The following is an 18389-nucleotide window of genomic DNA, read 5'->3' on the forward strand; positions in this document are numbered from 1 at the left end:
AATTATCTATAAAATAACACGAAAGAGAATCTACTATATATTTATATTTTTGGATAATTTAACAATTTATACATATTGCTTGTAAATTAACATAATTTTCAGTTTCATAAAGCTTGTAATTAATAATTATGTAATATAGTTTTTATATTAGTGTTAGTCAATTTAATATGATGAGAAGATGATCATGATACAGTGCTGAGAGAGAAGAGAGGAAACTTTTGGCAAAGTATTCTCGACCTTCATTCACGTTCCTAAATATAGCCTAACATGGTTATAATTTAACGACCCTGACTACTAATGAGCACTTTTATTTTCTTTTGCAATGAAATTCTTGTGCGATACACAACACCATTCACCTTTAAGCCGACTCCGGTCTCGAACAGATACATTCTTAGAAATTGTACGAGTCACTATTCCGAGAGGGAGACATACGCTTTTTATATTATAATATAATTAATTATACTGATAAACATAGAATATATTAATAAACATAGATTATAAAAAATGATTCACTTAATAACATGAAAAATAATAATATATTTAAAAAAATTAATTCTCATTTTAAGAAAAATGAAGGTAATTTAATTTAATTTATTAATTTTGGAATGTAGTAGATATATTATTATAATAGCAATGAAAAAAATAGTCACATAAGTAGGTTCCAAGAATTTAATTTTGTATTTTATGCACATACAACATTGTTTTCATTATTTTTATTATTATAATTTTTAATTTTACGGGATAGTGTGATATAACATAAAAAATTTGCAGCAATGACATAACATGTAAAAATAATGATATAACATATAAAAAACTATATTAGAGCTATAAATACCATGCATAAATTGTACGAGTTTGATAGATGCAAATACTTACAATGCCATTGGTGTGCACATGGAGGTCAATCAACTGCAACGCGATGTAAGGTATGCATTTGCATGTGCGGGATTGACACGTAAACCTTTCCTACTCGACTGTCACGACTTTCTCGATATTAATCCGCGCGATTCATGAATAAATTAAACAAACAACACTTCAATGAATTTCTTACCAAAAACATATACGCATTTTATTCGAGTAGTTTCTGCGACTTTAGCTTCAATTTATTTATTTATTTTATATATATATATTATATATATATATATTATTTTATTATAATAATTCCTATAAATATTGATTAAAACCGCTAAGAATTTCATAACACGCAGAATCAGAAAGAGAACTGCGATTGCAAATTAATTCCATAGCGAAAGATTAAATGCATTCATATTTTGCGAGCAAGTATTAAATAGCCATAATTTCAAGCACGGAATAACAGAGATTATATTTACTGATTGGTATATATTACTTAACGCAATGTATTAATATGTATAGAACAGAGTATGTGGATAAGCTTGAAAGGTAAACTGGATTAAAATCCAGAATTGATGCCTTAGGGAAAATATAATAATCGAGCGTAAGCCTAAGTATTTCCAAGCGATTAAAACAGATGATATATGGTTATTTTCATCAACATTAATTAAAGTTATATACGGTTAAACAGGTTCTCTGTTCACTTAGTCAACTTTAACTGAGCTGTTTGTACAAGCAACTCACATAGTAAACTAAAATGAATGGAAGTAGATGCATTAGTAAATTCTCAATTTATAAAATTTGAGAACGACTTACTTTTTCCCATTCATTCATCTGCGATTGTTATAAAAGGAGTCTTAGAATAGACATTGTATAACCTTGGCATTAAAATATAATAAATTCACCTAAAGTAAATAATTGCGGTTATATATGTTAGATTTGCCGATACGCGAAGAATATAGCGTCAGATTGCTCGCTATCTTATCGTTTCAGAAAATGCGCAGACGTAATGTGACAAGATGTGACGCGATTTCGAGACCGTTCAATCCATTTCATGAAATTACATTTCAATTGTAACAATGTTTAATATGAATTTAATCTCCAATAATTATCTACAGAAATGCTTATCTTTGCCAACTAATAACATTTGCCGCATCGTTCGGCAGATAAGAAAAAACCAAACCTGCTGCGCGAATATGAATTTGCATAAAGAATACAGCGCGAGATTTTCTACATAATATCATGCTGTAACTTGTTATCCGGAACGAGATTTAAACGTCTAACAGGAACGGGAGAGTCTTCGCAACGGGATCTCGCGGCTGATAGCGTTATCGATCAATTTCATCTTTATAAATCACGGCAGGTCTTGCAGTCTCTCACTTTTGAATTGCTGCGCGATCATCCGTGAATTTATAATGAGAAATATTTAGATAATTAAAGAAATTTGCACAAATATTTAGATAAACAATATTAATAATTGAAGATATTGGGAAATTTAATGACATTTATAAATATGTATAGAGATTCTTTATTTTAAAAATTAATCGATTATTATTATATATTCTATTTGGCTTATTTTTTGTTGTTTTTTGCTTTCTTACAGTAATAATAAATAATCGTATCCACAAATACAAGACGGAATACATTCGATTTACCCATAGTCTGTGCCTATTCCTATTTATTTATCTTGACGCTATTCACATGCCCTCACGATCGTGCCATTAATACGAAGGATGCTGTGCCGAAATTTGCATAATACTCGTCCACGTCTTGTTAACTGGAAACATCTCTAAACACGAGACGCGAATGGTTTAATGTTATTTCCTTGTGATTGCCGCAGTGATAATATATACTTGTATTTGCCGAAATTGAGATTAAATCGCTATGCGATTTTACTATATTTTCTTTGTTTTCTAATTTCAACAAATCAACTTCTAAATTTTAATAATAATGCATCCGTGTTAATCAAAATTATATTTTGATGTTAAAAAATTTTAAAGTGCAATGTTTTACTATTATCTATCAGAAATGTATTAAGAAATATAAATGAAACAATAAAATAATATTTATATGATTTTACAATGAAGAATGAAAAGAAAATATGTGATAGCTTCAAAAATATGAAAAAATTCAAACCCATTATTTTCTTCTCGTGTGATTCTTTCTTTTAATATGACTTTTTTTCTAATATGATGTTTTCTAAGATGTATTGTTCATAGAAAATAATTATAATAACAAATTATATAAAAGGGAGAAAGTAATTATCATAACTATAATTTTAAGAAAATATATAAATACATATAATCAAAATATAATTTAACATTAAAATATAATTAAAATATATAATTTACATAACTATAATATATTTTAATAAACAAAGGTATATTATGTATTCTATATAATGCACATTGCCAGAGATTTAGATTCAAGATCGTCATTACATTTCCCGAGGATGCAGCGTGCGTAGAGAGGAAATGCGTGATTAGAAACTGAAAGACGTGGATTCTATGCGCATAGTCGTTTTATTTAGCGCTGACTATGCGCGCAGCCATTAACGCTTTGTGGATGAGCTGCCGAAATTTACATAATCATCCACCTACATATCGCTGCTTGAAAGGAGACTTCAATGAGTATGCCGAAGAGATTATCTTGACGCTTAGCGATGAAATTACATAAGATCGTACGCATAGTTTGATAAACGCGACAGAAAACAAACTTAAAACAAACAAATTTTTTTTGCAGTCGTATATAATATACCTTCATCCAATTAATTCAGATAAGTGCTTCATTCTTTATTATTAATATCAATAGTATTTTCAATTCACTAACCGCAAAAATTTATTTATTCACAAAATAAAAATTTTTTAGAAAAAAAAAAGAATAAATTAAATAGCTAAATCAACTAAAAAATATTCACGCAAATATATTAATATTCTTATATTGTATATTTATATATTTTAAAATCGATTCATCCAGATGTTCTCTATATATATATACATTCTTCTTTCATATCTTTGTATACAGTTTGCTTCATATAATCTTTTTGTCATTAATTACTATTTTATACAAGCATTTTATTTTTATTGGTCTTAATAGTTGTTATTCATTCATGTATCATTAAGGAAAATATACTAACGAGTGGTTTATAAACTGCAAGAAAGGAATGTACGACGAGAAAGTACATTGCACGCAATTAATTAACGCGAACACAAGATGAGGAACACGGAATTGCGGTACCTTGCAGCGTCGTGAGAAAGTAAAGCAGTCTACCTTGCAGTTGAACAGTCTTCGCAACTCTGATTGTGAGACGTTGCATGCGTAAAATGTTGTTATACATTAAAATTAAGTTTATCATGTTTTCTCATTTTTCCCGCGTTTTTGTTACAAAATTGAAATAAATTTTCTGACGTACACACTAACTTATTTCGTAATTTTTTTTTTTTTATATAAAAATTCAAGAAATTTTTAATTTATTATTCTATTTCATTTTAATCTAGAATGTTAATTACATTTAATATTTTATTATTATCTCTGTAATTTCATATTCTTGAATTTTCATTAAACATTTGAAAAAAATGAGATTATATATAAGTAGAAAACTTAAAAGAATTAAATTATTTAAATAAAAATCTTTTTGTATTTTATTTATGTGTTTGCCAAGACTGCCCAGAGATTGATAAATATTTATCAAAAATATATATTTGACATTTTCTTTACTTAATAATATTTTCTTCGTTGAAAATTATACACTGCCGTTCTCGAAGAGGCTAATTGAGAATGTTCAATTTGACGGAATCATCTTGCTTATATAAGATGTCCTAGATTAATTAACTAGTTATTTCGTTAGATGTAATGCATCCATGTGTTGCGCCAATTTCGCATGTGAAATCATATCATAATTACATAAGAAATTTATACGAAACAGCTATCACATTGATAGCTCTCTCTATCTATTTATCGTGATTATAATTATCAAATATTAATGATTTACCACGTACATAAACTTTGCAAGAAATGCAACTCATCTTATGCAAAAATCTCTATCAAGAATATTGTAGATATTATGACAAAATAATAGTACAGCAAAATTTTATAATTAACGCGAGAGAGAGAAAGAGATAATAGCGCTAAATTACAGAAAAGTTACTACTCAACTAGATTTATGACATTTTACTTTAAATGCGTGTAAAGACAGACATAAAATGGTTAAATATTGTGAAACCTCGAGCATTCCCATCGCCATAAATTTAAAGTCGGCCCACTTTTGTCGACTGACTGTCTATTAACTACCAGCTGTGTTTAACGAGTCTCATTCGAGCCAACTAAGTTCTATCGCCATCCGGACGTCGCCGGTTTGCCGTCTCATGGCATTAATTCGCGTGTATGCAAATTCGTTTCGCATTGTCATAGCGCGCAAAACGCGCAATCGCCCTCACCTACGAAAAGCATTCTTGACTTGCCGCTATTTCCGCAACCCGTGCATGTCCCTATTAAGTACTCTGCAGTAAGTATATTGTATATATTCAGTTAAACGGATACAGCTGCAAAAATTTTCTCATAATAAAAAATTTAGTTCGCTTTTTTCATCGTACAATCTGTAGAATAAAAATTGAAATATGTACAATACTAGGGTAGTTCAATAAATAAGATAACATTAGCAATTGTACGCATATAACATGTATTGTTATCTTATTTATTGAATTGTCCTCGTACGTGTCATCTATTTGATACATTTAGACATGGAACAAATTAATAACTCTTTCTCTCTCTCTCTAATCTAACTTATTTAATTTTTTAAAATATAGATTGTAACGTAATTTATTATCATTTGATAGTCTCTCTATCACTTTCTTTTATAATATTATTTAAATGACTAATTGACAAATAGTTTTTAAAAAGAGAAAGAGAGAAAGAGATCTATTTTATTTCAAATTTATTAAAAATATACTAACAGACATAACGCAGCTAAATATGTATATATGTAGATTACCAAAATGCTATAAAAGTTAAATACCGCTTCACTTCCCAATCATACATTATGTAGACGTATTCATAGGCTTCGATCGTAACTCACATGTAGACTCTTACTCTTTATGCTAATTTCTGCGATTTATTAAACGGTAGATATAATTGCAACATAACGGTATTCGGCCAACCTAATGCAATCGTCGTGCAATTATTTGCGATTCGATGGGGTTAAGTTAACGGCGTTTACCTGGACACAGAGGGACAAGAAAGATATCGTAAAACGATATGTATATAATAAGACCGTAGGCGCGACTATATTTATGTAATGTCACTTGACTGGCTCGAGAGAGTTTTAACATTAGCTCTCAACACAGCACGGGGGCTACCTACGGACGAAGCGGTGAACCAATTATCCATGTTGTGTGTAATATATATAAGACGCGTATATATGGCGTGCTTACGACGGACAACATTCATTGTGTGTGCCACAAACGATATCGCGTAAAATAAGCACCGTGGGGTCCGGTCTTATGCACCAATAAGGCAGTGTTCTGGCCGGGTCAATGCTTACTGGTTTTGTGTTTCGAGTCGCTCCTTCGAGAGCTCCTTTCGCGCTCCCGTTCCCTTGCCTTTCCTTTTCCGAGGATAGGCTTGTTGACGTTATTTTCGATAGATGACTCGGTCTTTTTTCTATATGTAAAAATTCGGAATATTTTTTCAACTCCTCCCAGTTTTATTAAAATAATATGACAAAATATATATATATATAACTCTGAAAGCATGTACGTATATTATACAGCTGTTAAAACAATATATCTAAAAATAAAAATAAAAATTTTCTTAAACCACAATAGAAAGATGTCAAGGATAATTTTGCAAAAGTCAAAAGAAAATGTTGCATCATAAATTAACGAAAATTTGACGATGACAAAACAGAAGATACTTCTTATAATATTGTAGTCTATAATATAATTAGTTAAGAAACATCGGTATTTTTCATAACAAATTGTTTTAGAACACTAAACATTCTAGAAGTAAATAAATCGCACACTAAAAGAAGCTTAATTCCTAAAATAAACGTATACGTCTCTTATGTAGATTATTATTACATAGACGATTCACAGAGTTTGTAGCAGCTTCTTTGATTCAAGAGTTGATAGTTGATGTCAAGCTGCATCAAGTAAGATTGTAAGCCATCAAGTCTGCCACGTATCCTGGCCATATTCGCCGAGTAATATATTCATCGTGTCCCAGTTCGCGATAATGCACTTCAGATCTCTTTGCGTTTCCGACACACATTCGCTCGAGTGAAGTGGATATCGATAGTTGCAAACGCGTAAAAGCAGAGCGCCGTACGTAAGACGCAAAAATGGAGCCAACGACAATGATGACGACGTCGAGATGAGACGATGTCTCTCGACGAGCAATCGAGAAATTGGCGAAAGCGGAACGCGACAAACGATATGTGCGAAAGCATGCCAAAAAATTTATCTCCATTTATTTATTTCCATTCTGTAAAATGTCAAAGAGAAACTCTGGACATAGCAATCTCTATATATTAATTGTGAATTTATAATTAAGAATTATTTATTCGTGAAAAACAATATATAAATTAACATTATTTGATAATAATTTTCTTTTGGCACCCTTGCAAATAATTTTTAAAACAATATTTCGAACCGTGCAAGCGTGCTTTGTAAATACTTTTCCTATTTTATTTATCCGTATATTCAATACGTATCCAACAGTAATTAAATCTATGTATGTGTGTGTGTACATCGTAGTTGATCGTATTCATAACAGAATTCATGAATCTTACTTGCACTCTTCACATTCGGCATTCAATTATTGAGAAAAGAGTTCGCTGCCTTTTCTCTTACAACAGCTGTAAACATGAAAGGTGCAACGCGTCCTACATTCCCTGACGTTTCTTTCTGCACGCACACCATCACGTATCGCAATTCGTTTTCATTGCCCAAGGTCGTTTTACGTTGATGTTCCTCCTTTGGAACGAAATTGCCGGCAATTCACGCTCGCGGGCAAAAACGCGGTACGGAAAAACGTACGTTTAAAAGTTATGAGATTTTGTTGCTTGCAGCCGTGATCGATGCTTACGTAAAGGCCGAACACGCCCGTTAGCCTCTTGCAGAAAGTCTGTACCAAGAATCGAGAGTTACAGATCTGATATACGGAAGAGAAACATATGTGTAAAAATTTTTATATGCGCGATATTTTCGAAAGATGACATATAATGAAGTGAAAAATATTTTGCACGGCATGAAATCTGCTTTTATAAACACATTGCTACTGCATTCATTATATTATTTAAATTAAAAGAGAATAACATTTATTTTAAATATACATTTATCATTATGTTCAGAATTTTAGATTTTATATATGATGTTATAAAAATATTCTATGCATATAATAATATTCTTAACAAATGTTAAGAGAGAGATTAAATATTGAGAGAGCAAAATATATGCGTATATATGTAATAGTTATTAAATTATTGCTAGCTTTCAATTTATTTGCCATTGAATTAACTTTTTTAATACATAGCAAAGGTCTTAATAAAATAATCATTTCTAAACTGGATATATATAATTTCAACTATCGATAATCACCGACTGCATCCTTGGCTAAGACCATTGTCTTCGAACAATGGCGTGCCCCGTTCCGGGGGTAATTACGGAAACAATTAATAGGGAGACGCGGGATCGGAAGTAGCGCGTGTGATATTTCGATGCAATATGATGTGCGCGCAGTGCAAGTGCATTCGATGCACAGTATAATTTATATATATATATATATTTCAATCGTTTTTCTTTTGCAGACGCGGGATCCTAAATCAAGGTGCTACACAAGTATGAAAAGGAAAGTCCGAAGTCGACGATGCGCGTAAACGGGCATTCGGAACACAGTGCGAGGCAAGAAATGGGTAAGACTGCGCTTTCCACAATAACAGCACTATCGTAACGAATTGCTTATTGAAAACCGCGACAAAGTAGCGGAGCTTTCTTTGTCGCAGCAATTAGAGCACTTCTAGTTAAGTATTTTAATCCTAATAAAATCTGCAGCATATGTAAAAGAAAGAAAAAAAAAAATATTTAAAAAAAAGAATTTTTTAAAACTTTTTCTATTAGGCATATTCAACTTTGGAACGTGGATTAAGATTATTGTTGCATAAAAATCTCAATCTATGTTTTATTTGAACGTACCTAATAGAATGTAAAATAAAAATGGGGCACTTGCAAAAAATTATAAATTGAATCGAATAAAATGTATTCTCTCTATTTCCACATTGATCAATTTTTAACCGAATGACAAATTGCTTCAAATTGAAACATAGATATAGTACATTGTATCGAATTCGAGATGAAATCCTCGTGTACAAGGGCGCGTAGCGATTAAAAAATGGCGTCGAAACGAGACAATGTACATGCTCGCATACGAGTCACGTAGCGCATATTGTCTACGGCACGGTGGCACTTGTTATATAAGCCATTCAAGGTGGCATGATGACGTTACTCGAAGGTGCGCCGAGAGCTCATCCTGTTCTTTCATTAATAACGATCCTTGGCGCGCGCGGCTTCTCTGCCGTTTCCGAGAAGCGCAGTTAACGGTGCCTTCTGGAATTTCACGAAATTCCTCGTCTTCTCCTTTGGCTCAATTTTCTGCACGGCGAATAGCTTCGCATACCACAGAATTACAGACATTGCTTAGTATTAGTTGTGCTATTCAAGCAAAATGCCAATCGATTTTTCGACAGAAAATCGTTTCGCTAAATACACGATTGCGATTCTAAATATAATTTTGTGAAAAATTGATTTTAAATTTGATATTAACGGGTAAATAGAATAAAATAGATGAAACACATATTCAATTGTATTAAATTTTATAAATTGAAAAATTGATACTAATGTAATATATTTTTAATTTTATTCTCTCTCTATTATCACTAAAAGAAAAAGAAGAAGATAATTCAATTTACAGATTGTTGTACATAAGAAATGATAAAAGAAATTCAGAAACTCGAGAAAGATCGAAGATCAAATAGATATTATTCATAATCAAATCATTAGACTAGATTATAAATGTCGAAAAAGATCGTCTGGCAATAAAAATTTAATACCTCTAATTTAATAATGCGGAAGTAAGTGATGGAACCATATAATTTATGTGTAACTATCATCAATTCAATTCGCTCTATTGTCAATATTACGTGCTTTGTTTTAAATTGAACTTGTTACGCCTACGTATCAAGTCTTGTAGATTGTAGCTAAAAATATCACTGGTAACCGATCCTCGATCGATTATTTCAATTAATGAAAGTAATCTGTTTGGAGACATAAAATACAAAGTAAAATACAGTATATCGACCGGATTTATAACTAGTATTTTTTGATAATTTATCAGCAGATAAATACGCAAGTTGATATTTATCAAAGTAGAATTATATTAATAATATAATTATTTGATAGACAATTATATTGATACATGATTTAAAAAATGTGAAATGTACAGAGAGATCTGTACATCTCTTTACGCTTTATACGCAAAGTATACAAATGTTCTCCGTATATAAGTTTAAATTTTTTTGAACTATAAACAATGTGGATTAAAATAATATGAAATATTATCTTTTATTTAGTGCTTTATTATTTATTTTTATTTTTGTAATAATGTACGCAATCATTATACAGCCTGAAAGTTTGTGAAAGCCGATAGCACGTCGAGAAAGAGATACGATTAGAATGCTTGTGTGTAGCTCGCTGTAATTAAGACCGCATTGTCTTCCAAGTAATTTATTATTCCGAAAGTTTCTGAATAATCGTAGGAAAGAGCAGATAGACTTGCATCGACGCTTCTCGTTACAAATAATGTTTCAATCTTTTTAATGGAATTCTGCCGAAAAATTATATATAACTTTATAATAGAAAATAATATATGACGCTATTATAATATTCTTTTTCCTTGAATTTTTAATGGATAAATAACACGGCAAAATTTCATTCATTCAAATTCTCCGTTCCTTTCTTCCGCGCTCTTCTCGTCCATCAATTCTCCCCAAATGCAATGAAATTTTGCGACAAAGGGCTGGGCCCCACCTGGCAATATATCGTCAATTTGTCGGAAGCATCGTACCTACGGATGATGTAACGGCGATATTTTTAATGGACTAGTTCGATATACGGTATAGGATAGAACCATTTCGAAGAATTGCGAGGGTGCGCCGTTATACAGGATATGATCATCGTTTAGAATCGCAAAGGGAGTCGGACAAAATCGAAACTAACAGATAATTCATCCATAAGATTATCTAATATTTTCTAATATTTTCTTGGCGAACCATAAATATATACGCGCATCTTTAGAAAATTTATTGGAAGAAGATTATATTATATATAATATATTGTCATACGTGAAAAAAGTTAAATGAGAAAACAATAAAAAAAGAACCATATCCAACCTATAAAAAACTGATCCGTCCAAAAATAATTTCAAGTTAAAAATTAACATATTTATTTAAAATTTTTATCATAAAAAAATATCCGCGAAAACAAAAGCTATTTCCTGAAAATATAACACACATACATACACGTGTGTTTATATTCACGCGCACATTAATCTTAATTGCAATTGTACTCCAAAAATTTATTAAAAATTCCTAAATTATCTAAAAGCAACAATAATACACAATTTAAAAAAAAAACTTAATTCAGATGTTTCTCTTAAAAAATAAAAATATGATAAAATACAAGAAAGAATTGAAATCCAGAGGCATAATAAATCCGTTGAAAATCTGGTTAATACATCTTGTGATTAAATGACGATTGATTTCCGCCGGGTAATCTGACAAACCGCTTATCACTGGGGCCGATCTCGCACTATGTACGTACGTTCCTATCCACAGTCAATGGCACGGCGTAGCCCGCCGTCATCTGAATCATCTCGACTATCTAGACCGTATTGATCGCGGCCAAAGCAGCTGTAGCCGTACTCTGACAGTAACGTTGGGGCGGCCGTACGGAAAACACACGTGTTACACGAGTAGCGGTCACGATGGAGTCAAACTCGGCGTCCCTTTCGATGAACAAAGAAAATCGTTCAAACCTAGTGGACACATATTGATCGTACGGGTCTTATAAATGATTTCCGGTCGGTTTTTCCTAGGCGGAAGCATTTCGGCGGCGCTTCCGTCAGTCGCGAGATGCGTCGCAGAAATTCCCGCCGTCAGAAAGTTCGATGAATCCCACTCGATTTGATTGCGATTGATCAGCTTTTATAATACTTGAACATGTGCGGAAATAAATCTCGCTCGTCGACTAGACGCGCTCGTTTCACCCTGTTTTACGTTTTTTCTCGTTCATGTGATAAGTGAAAGGTCATGCAGTTATCAGGGTTGATTCTGCTATTCTTCATTTACCACGGAAGTGATTTCAGTGAGGATAGCTAATTTCTAGAGAATATTGAGTATTAGTAAATCAATCGTGTTGCATTTATTTTGCTTGATTAGCATCAAACTAAACTTTTTATATCTCTGTTTGTAATGCGTGATCTTGTACTCTTCGGTTTCTAGAGAATTCTTCTGGTATTATATATATTTTTATATAAATTGTGTTTGATTAGTATTTTTGAAAAGTGATCGGTAAACAACATTACACCAGACGTGGATAATTTTATCAGCGCACGCAGCTGTCACCACCCACCAAAACAGTGATGTGTCTCGTAAGATATTTATATTTGAAACCAATTAAGTAAACATCACATCGTATGCATAAAGTCAGTGCATAAAGTACATAAAGTCTGCATACAATAATTTTTCGTGATAAAATTTTATTTTAAGCGCGGAACTCCGCGAATAAACGCAATCGAGTGTTCTCATACTTTATATTGAAAAGATTTACCCTAACAGATATTTCCATTAATGTATACCTCTCTCTCTCCTCTCTCTCTCTCTCTCTCTCTCTCTTGCTATTAAAAAAAAATCACTTCCGTATTAGTACTCTATCGATCATAAGCATTTTTCTGCAAACCGTTGAAGGTACGAGACACAAAGAGGACGTGTAAGCACGAGGGTAAAGAGCTTACGGTCGATTATCGTTCATCTCGTTGAGTGGTTATCGCATCTTTCAGTGGGAAAAGCACTGACGCGGAATAAGAGAGGAGTTGAAACTCCACGTTCTTTTCCTTCAGGCTTTACAATAGAGATACGCGCGCTTGCATAATTTTTACAATGTTTTTGCAAATATCACACGTTTCGTAAATTAAAATCACCTTGAATCGCTAAATACGATTCACTTCCTACATATCTATACTTACCAAGTATAAAAGTTATACTAGCTTTTGTATTATTATAATAAATTATTAATATAAACTCTTTTTCACATCTCACAATTCTTTCTACTTAAATTAAAAATATTATTGTATATTCAAATCGGCCAAGAATTAATCAAAGAATTTTTAATCAAAAGAAAACGCATTAATTCTTTAGCATGTATTCTTATGTAATTTTTCATATCTATTTACCTACGTGAAAAATGCATATTTATAGATGTCAAGAACGCGGTATATGTTTTTTTTTTTAGATAGGATCGTACGTGATGTAAATTTTTATTTTACTTTTAGAATACATTTATTCGCGTAAAACGTTAGTGACCGATATATCTGCATGCCGAGTTCACGTGACACGCTTGGCATGTTTGAATTCTCGCTGTTCGCGACTACGGTTCAGTTTCGACGGTATCAGCGGTAAGAAATGACGTTCAAAAAATATCTGTCTCGTCTCGCGCTTGCCGTAATTTTTTTTCTCTTGTAACTACGTGTTGACGAAAGAATCGTGCTAATTCGATGACGTAATACTTCCACGTGCTAATCGCAAAACGTTAATTGACGTTCAAATTGTTGATTAATGATTCGCTAGTGTTATGAAATTGTGTGTAAAATCGTAAACGTCTGTAAAGATTTATGATTAATATTTCAATTTTTTACACTTCGTTCAAAAGTGTTACGTTATTATAAATTTATAAAAAATATATAACTTTACAATCTTACAATTAGAGAGTTTCTTCTGCTTTCTGATTAAAAAATATAAAAAAATGATTATATATTTAAACAATGCATAGAGTCTCTATTTCTTATTAAAATTTCAGATGAAAAGATAATGATTTGATAATTGTATCCTGTAATTTACAGTATTACATATTTCACTTTTGTTTAGAACGCAGTAGAAGTTCCGTAACCGAATTTATAAATACACAACATACATGGATAGACATTATAGTTGTAGGCAAATAAGCTGACTCGTCGAGATTAAAAGAAGGCGTTAAGCGAATTGAATATTAATTGTTTCAAAGAAGAATCGTTGAAACTGCGGCGAAAGAGACATGTTGGTGCAGAGTGTATTGGTTCTGTTTGTGCTCGTTAATCAGTTCAATTGAATAACGTATTAATACTCCGGGGTCATCGCGAGGGTTAATCGCAATGTCCACGCCGGAGACGATGGATACCATCGACGAGGCGGAACAAGCGTGGCGTGAGTACAAAAATAATTCATCTTTTTTTTAGATACCGCCTCTTTGAACCGCGAAAAATTCACGATGGGTTCTTCGACGATCAAAGAAATCTATAATAAGAAAAATCCGCGGGGGAAATTAATAATATACAATAATATGCTTAATAAATTTGATAAAAGAAACTCTTTCGATTTATATGTATATATAATTTTCCAAATAGCGCTATAAAAAAGACAAATTTTTACACAATGTGTACGAACAGCATCATATAAGATAATTGCAAATCATCTTTTAAAATTCATCTTTTATTTTACAAAATTTTATGAGTTTTTGTAATGTGTGAAGTTGTAGATGACATTCTGACAAGTCGATTTATATGTATTGTAGCAATGATTAATTGCTGATATTAAAATGCGAATACGTAAACGGAATGACTTATTCTTGACTTATGAATCTCTCACAACTTTCGTTTAATATATTCCATGAATTTTAAATCGCCAGACGACACTGTGCGGGATAGTAAATCGTGCAATGAGAGGAGTTTTTTTTTTTATCACTAGTACTGTTTGCGGGATACGAAGTATAAAAGATTCGACTGATAGACATGCGAAATTGAACGCTCGACACACGCATGCACAATTCATGAGTCGGTACCACGTGGTTCATCCGGTATCTCGCTCAATACACTGGAAAAAGAGTTTAATTTTTATCTTGACAGAACGCGGGGAAACCATGACCCAGTTCTCTCTATTTCTGTATGAAGATGTTCGTAAGCGCGTACATTTTTAACACGCTAGTTAAAATACGTCAAATAAATCGCGTGCTTCCCGCTTGCCGATTGAATTGCGCGAACGCCATAATATTCTATCTATATACATAGCATTGTAAATTATAAATGTCATCATATGTGTGCTTGTCGCGCAAGGTTTGGTTAGTATATACGTCGTGCGATTGATAAGAATGATATTGACCCGCGTTTTGCGTGGTGCTATGCTTATACTTTGCGGCAATATTGGTAGAGAAGCATAAGAGAAATATCTTCGTCGCATTTGTAATAATATTATGTCTTTAAATATTTTTTTATATTAGTATTAAACAAGTATACGAAAAAATAAACATACATAAAAAATTTATATGCACATAAAAGAGAATTGTTATATTAACAATTTTTATTTTCTTTTTAATTAATGTACTATATATAAGTCTCATATCTAAAAGTAACAAATGTTGTATGTAATGTTTTCTTTTTACCATATAAAATTGCCTATTATTCTAAAACTTGATAGAAGCCTGCGTTGGTTTATTCGAATATAATTGAAAAATTAATTTTACTCTTATCAAATTTTTGCTTTGCGAGAAACGAAATTATTTGTATGTATTTTTTAATCTCATTGATAACAATAAGTTCTGAGAAATTCTGATCCTGAGAAAGATTAAAAGGAGTTGGCCGGGGATCAACCCTGCAAAAAGGGGATCAAATGGTTTGGAGCCAAATTGCCGCGTCTTTGCGACATGGTAAATAGCAATCCTCTTTTACAGATGAGATGCTGGAGTGCGAGACCGGGTCTCTTTTGGGCAGAGTGGCGGATCTCGAGAGGCAATCCTTGGCGCAGAGGGACGAGATAGTATGTCTTCGCGCCACTCTTGCGGACGCGCTAAGGCGAATCGCCCAGCTTGAAGCAAGAGAGAAGCGAGAGGATGATAGGAACGAGAGGAGAAACGAGAGGATGGTGTCCTCGCCTATAAGGAACGGCCATGTACCTCTCAGAAGTAAGTTGGCAAAGTTGCACATCGATTACGGAAGCCTGATGTTGAAATACCTTAATCCTTCGTAATTCGCGTCCACGAATCCGCAATATTTCCTCCATATGTATTTGTGTGTGTGTGTATAAAATAATTTAAATTATTCTCTTAAGCTGAATCAGTATAAAAATGTCATTGATTAAAGCAGAAATTTTACTGAAGATTAGTAAATATTGTCCAATATTTTATTGATTATGGTAATAAAATTTCATTGAGAAGTTGTTATGTTTGAACTATATTTTAATTGCAACCGCAACTATTGCTTATCAGTGATACACTGATTTCAATTAAGAGAATATATACCAAGGTATGTCCTAGAATTTCATATCGTAACGAGTAACTTTTAATTTTATTATGAAATTATAGATTAAAATACTTATTTGCTGGAGTGACTAATCTTTCACCCTGGTGACAATTTACTTTCTTCTTTCTGATCAATCTACATTGATCATCAAATTTATCTCCACAACTTGAATCGATAATTGACAAGCATGACTAAAAGCGTATGTTTCGTTCGCAATAACGAAAGGAAAGTTGATTCGATTGATTGATGCATGACTCGTAAACAACATCAGATTAGCCGCACCTTCACTGGTATCCAGGCCACAAAGGCGCATTCCATTTCTCATAATAATCGTTAAATGAATATTTCAGTTATTTCATTAATGCGTTACGTTATAGTCGAGCAGTAACATAAATCAAGTATAACCAATCATGTGATACAGTTTGACATGATAATTATCATGTATTAAATTTTTTTATCAATAATTGCCAATTTTAGAGAAATCAGATTATTAATAAAATTAAATTTGTACAATAAGACTTTATTATCTCAAAACTTATTAATTATTGAGCTCTAGAGAATTGGTTTGGATTTTATTCCTCCAATTGAGAAGTTCTGCTTTCTTTTCTCTATAAATTTTGAAGTATCCTGTTTCTTATTTATGTCCAAAATGCAAATAATACAATATTGTCCCTTTTCCTCTCACTTGGAGCACTGATTTTATCTACAATTATAGAGAATATACTATTTTATTCTGACATGTATTGTTGTATCGGGTTTCGCAAGATCGCGGAACGGATGCATTGCAATGTTGCGAGACGCGAATTAATACGTCGATGTAAGTGCGAGCGCCGATCGCATACCTGAGACATGCAACCTAAGTCAAGCGTGCATTTCTAACGGACTTGTGCGCGCTGGTACTTCTAAAGTTTCGACCATTAGGACAAAAATCGCGGACGCGAGGAAGCCTTGCGAGATTGTCTGGAAACGAGCCCGATATATTGTACCTGTTGGCACGCGACGGCTTTAAGGTCACGTTCGGTTTCGTCCGGCGCAGTCGAGAAGCTCACTCACGAACGTGAATGGATTCGTAATTGTTTGTCGGTCTTCACCATTCGTGCAGACCTTGGGAGAAGGTAAAGTGTTCGGATCGGTACTTGAATTTGCTGACGTGATAGAAAGGAGAAAAATATAAGATGCATTAAATGTCGTCGAACATTGACAGCATTCGATGCATATCTCGAATATTGTAAAAAATGATCTTAAAAATAAATATTATTTGTTAATCTATTGAAATACAACGTATTAAAATACAATTTGATAGAAATAGAATGTTTAAATATATTTTTTTGTAGTTTTTGAAATATAAAATAATTGAGGCAAACTTTATATTTCATACTTTCAAGAATCACTGAAATTCGCAAATTTTATTTTAAAATATATTTAAAATTAAAAAATGTAATTCTAGCAAATATAAAGTACAGTAGGCAAGTCACATTTATAAAGCTAATAAAGATTGCAATACCTTTGAAAAAATAATTTAAAAAATGAGATGTGTGTATCTGTAATGTTTAATTAATATTCATTTAATTGTTCTCCAAATTCATTCGAAATTTATTGTATATATTTTTTGATATCTTCAATTTTAGAAAGCTATTCTTTTCTCTTTCTATACTATAAAAATATTAAATATTTAGTTAATTTAGATGTACACTGCAAAAAAATAAATATTATTCTGTAACTTTTTTTTATAATGTATCTGCATTATATATATATATATATGTCATTTGACGTTTAATTTTTACTTCTAAATCGAGTTTGATTGTCATTAAGATTTATCGGGGAAGAAATTGAAAACGAAACGAAAGAATTATTGTTTGACGTTCATTAATTCTCTCGTGCAATTAAGGTGTCTGCTCGCGAACCTGAATAGTTTTCTAATTATTCTCTGTGTTGTCCGCATT

At 32.1% G+C, this 18389-nt stretch overlaps 1 protein-coding gene across 1 annotated transcript in view; it reads left to right on the forward strand.

Moving 5' to 3' along the window:
• The first annotated feature begins 11820 nt into the window (after positions 1–11820).
• The window catches only part of LOC115232784 (echinoderm microtubule-associated protein-like 2), a 25535-nt gene continuing 18966 nt past the window's right edge, over positions 11821–18389 (forward strand). The window contains exons 1-3 of the mRNA XM_029802887.1: positions 11821–12552; positions 14045–14359; positions 15879–16109. Of these exons, the coding sequence (XP_029658747.1) occupies positions 14308–14359; positions 15879–16109 (283 nt within the window). The 5' untranslated portion in view covers positions 11821–12552; positions 14045–14307. The remainder of the gene's footprint in view (positions 12553–14044; positions 14360–15878; positions 16110–18389) is intronic.

The sequence above is a fragment of the Formica exsecta genome, unplaced genomic scaffold (genome assembly GCF_003651465.1).
Source record: "Formica exsecta isolate Colony F162 unplaced genomic scaffold, ASM365146v1 scaffold15, whole genome shotgun sequence".
In the NCBI taxonomy this organism is placed as follows: domain Eukaryota; kingdom Metazoa; phylum Arthropoda; class Insecta; order Hymenoptera; family Formicidae; genus Formica; species Formica exsecta.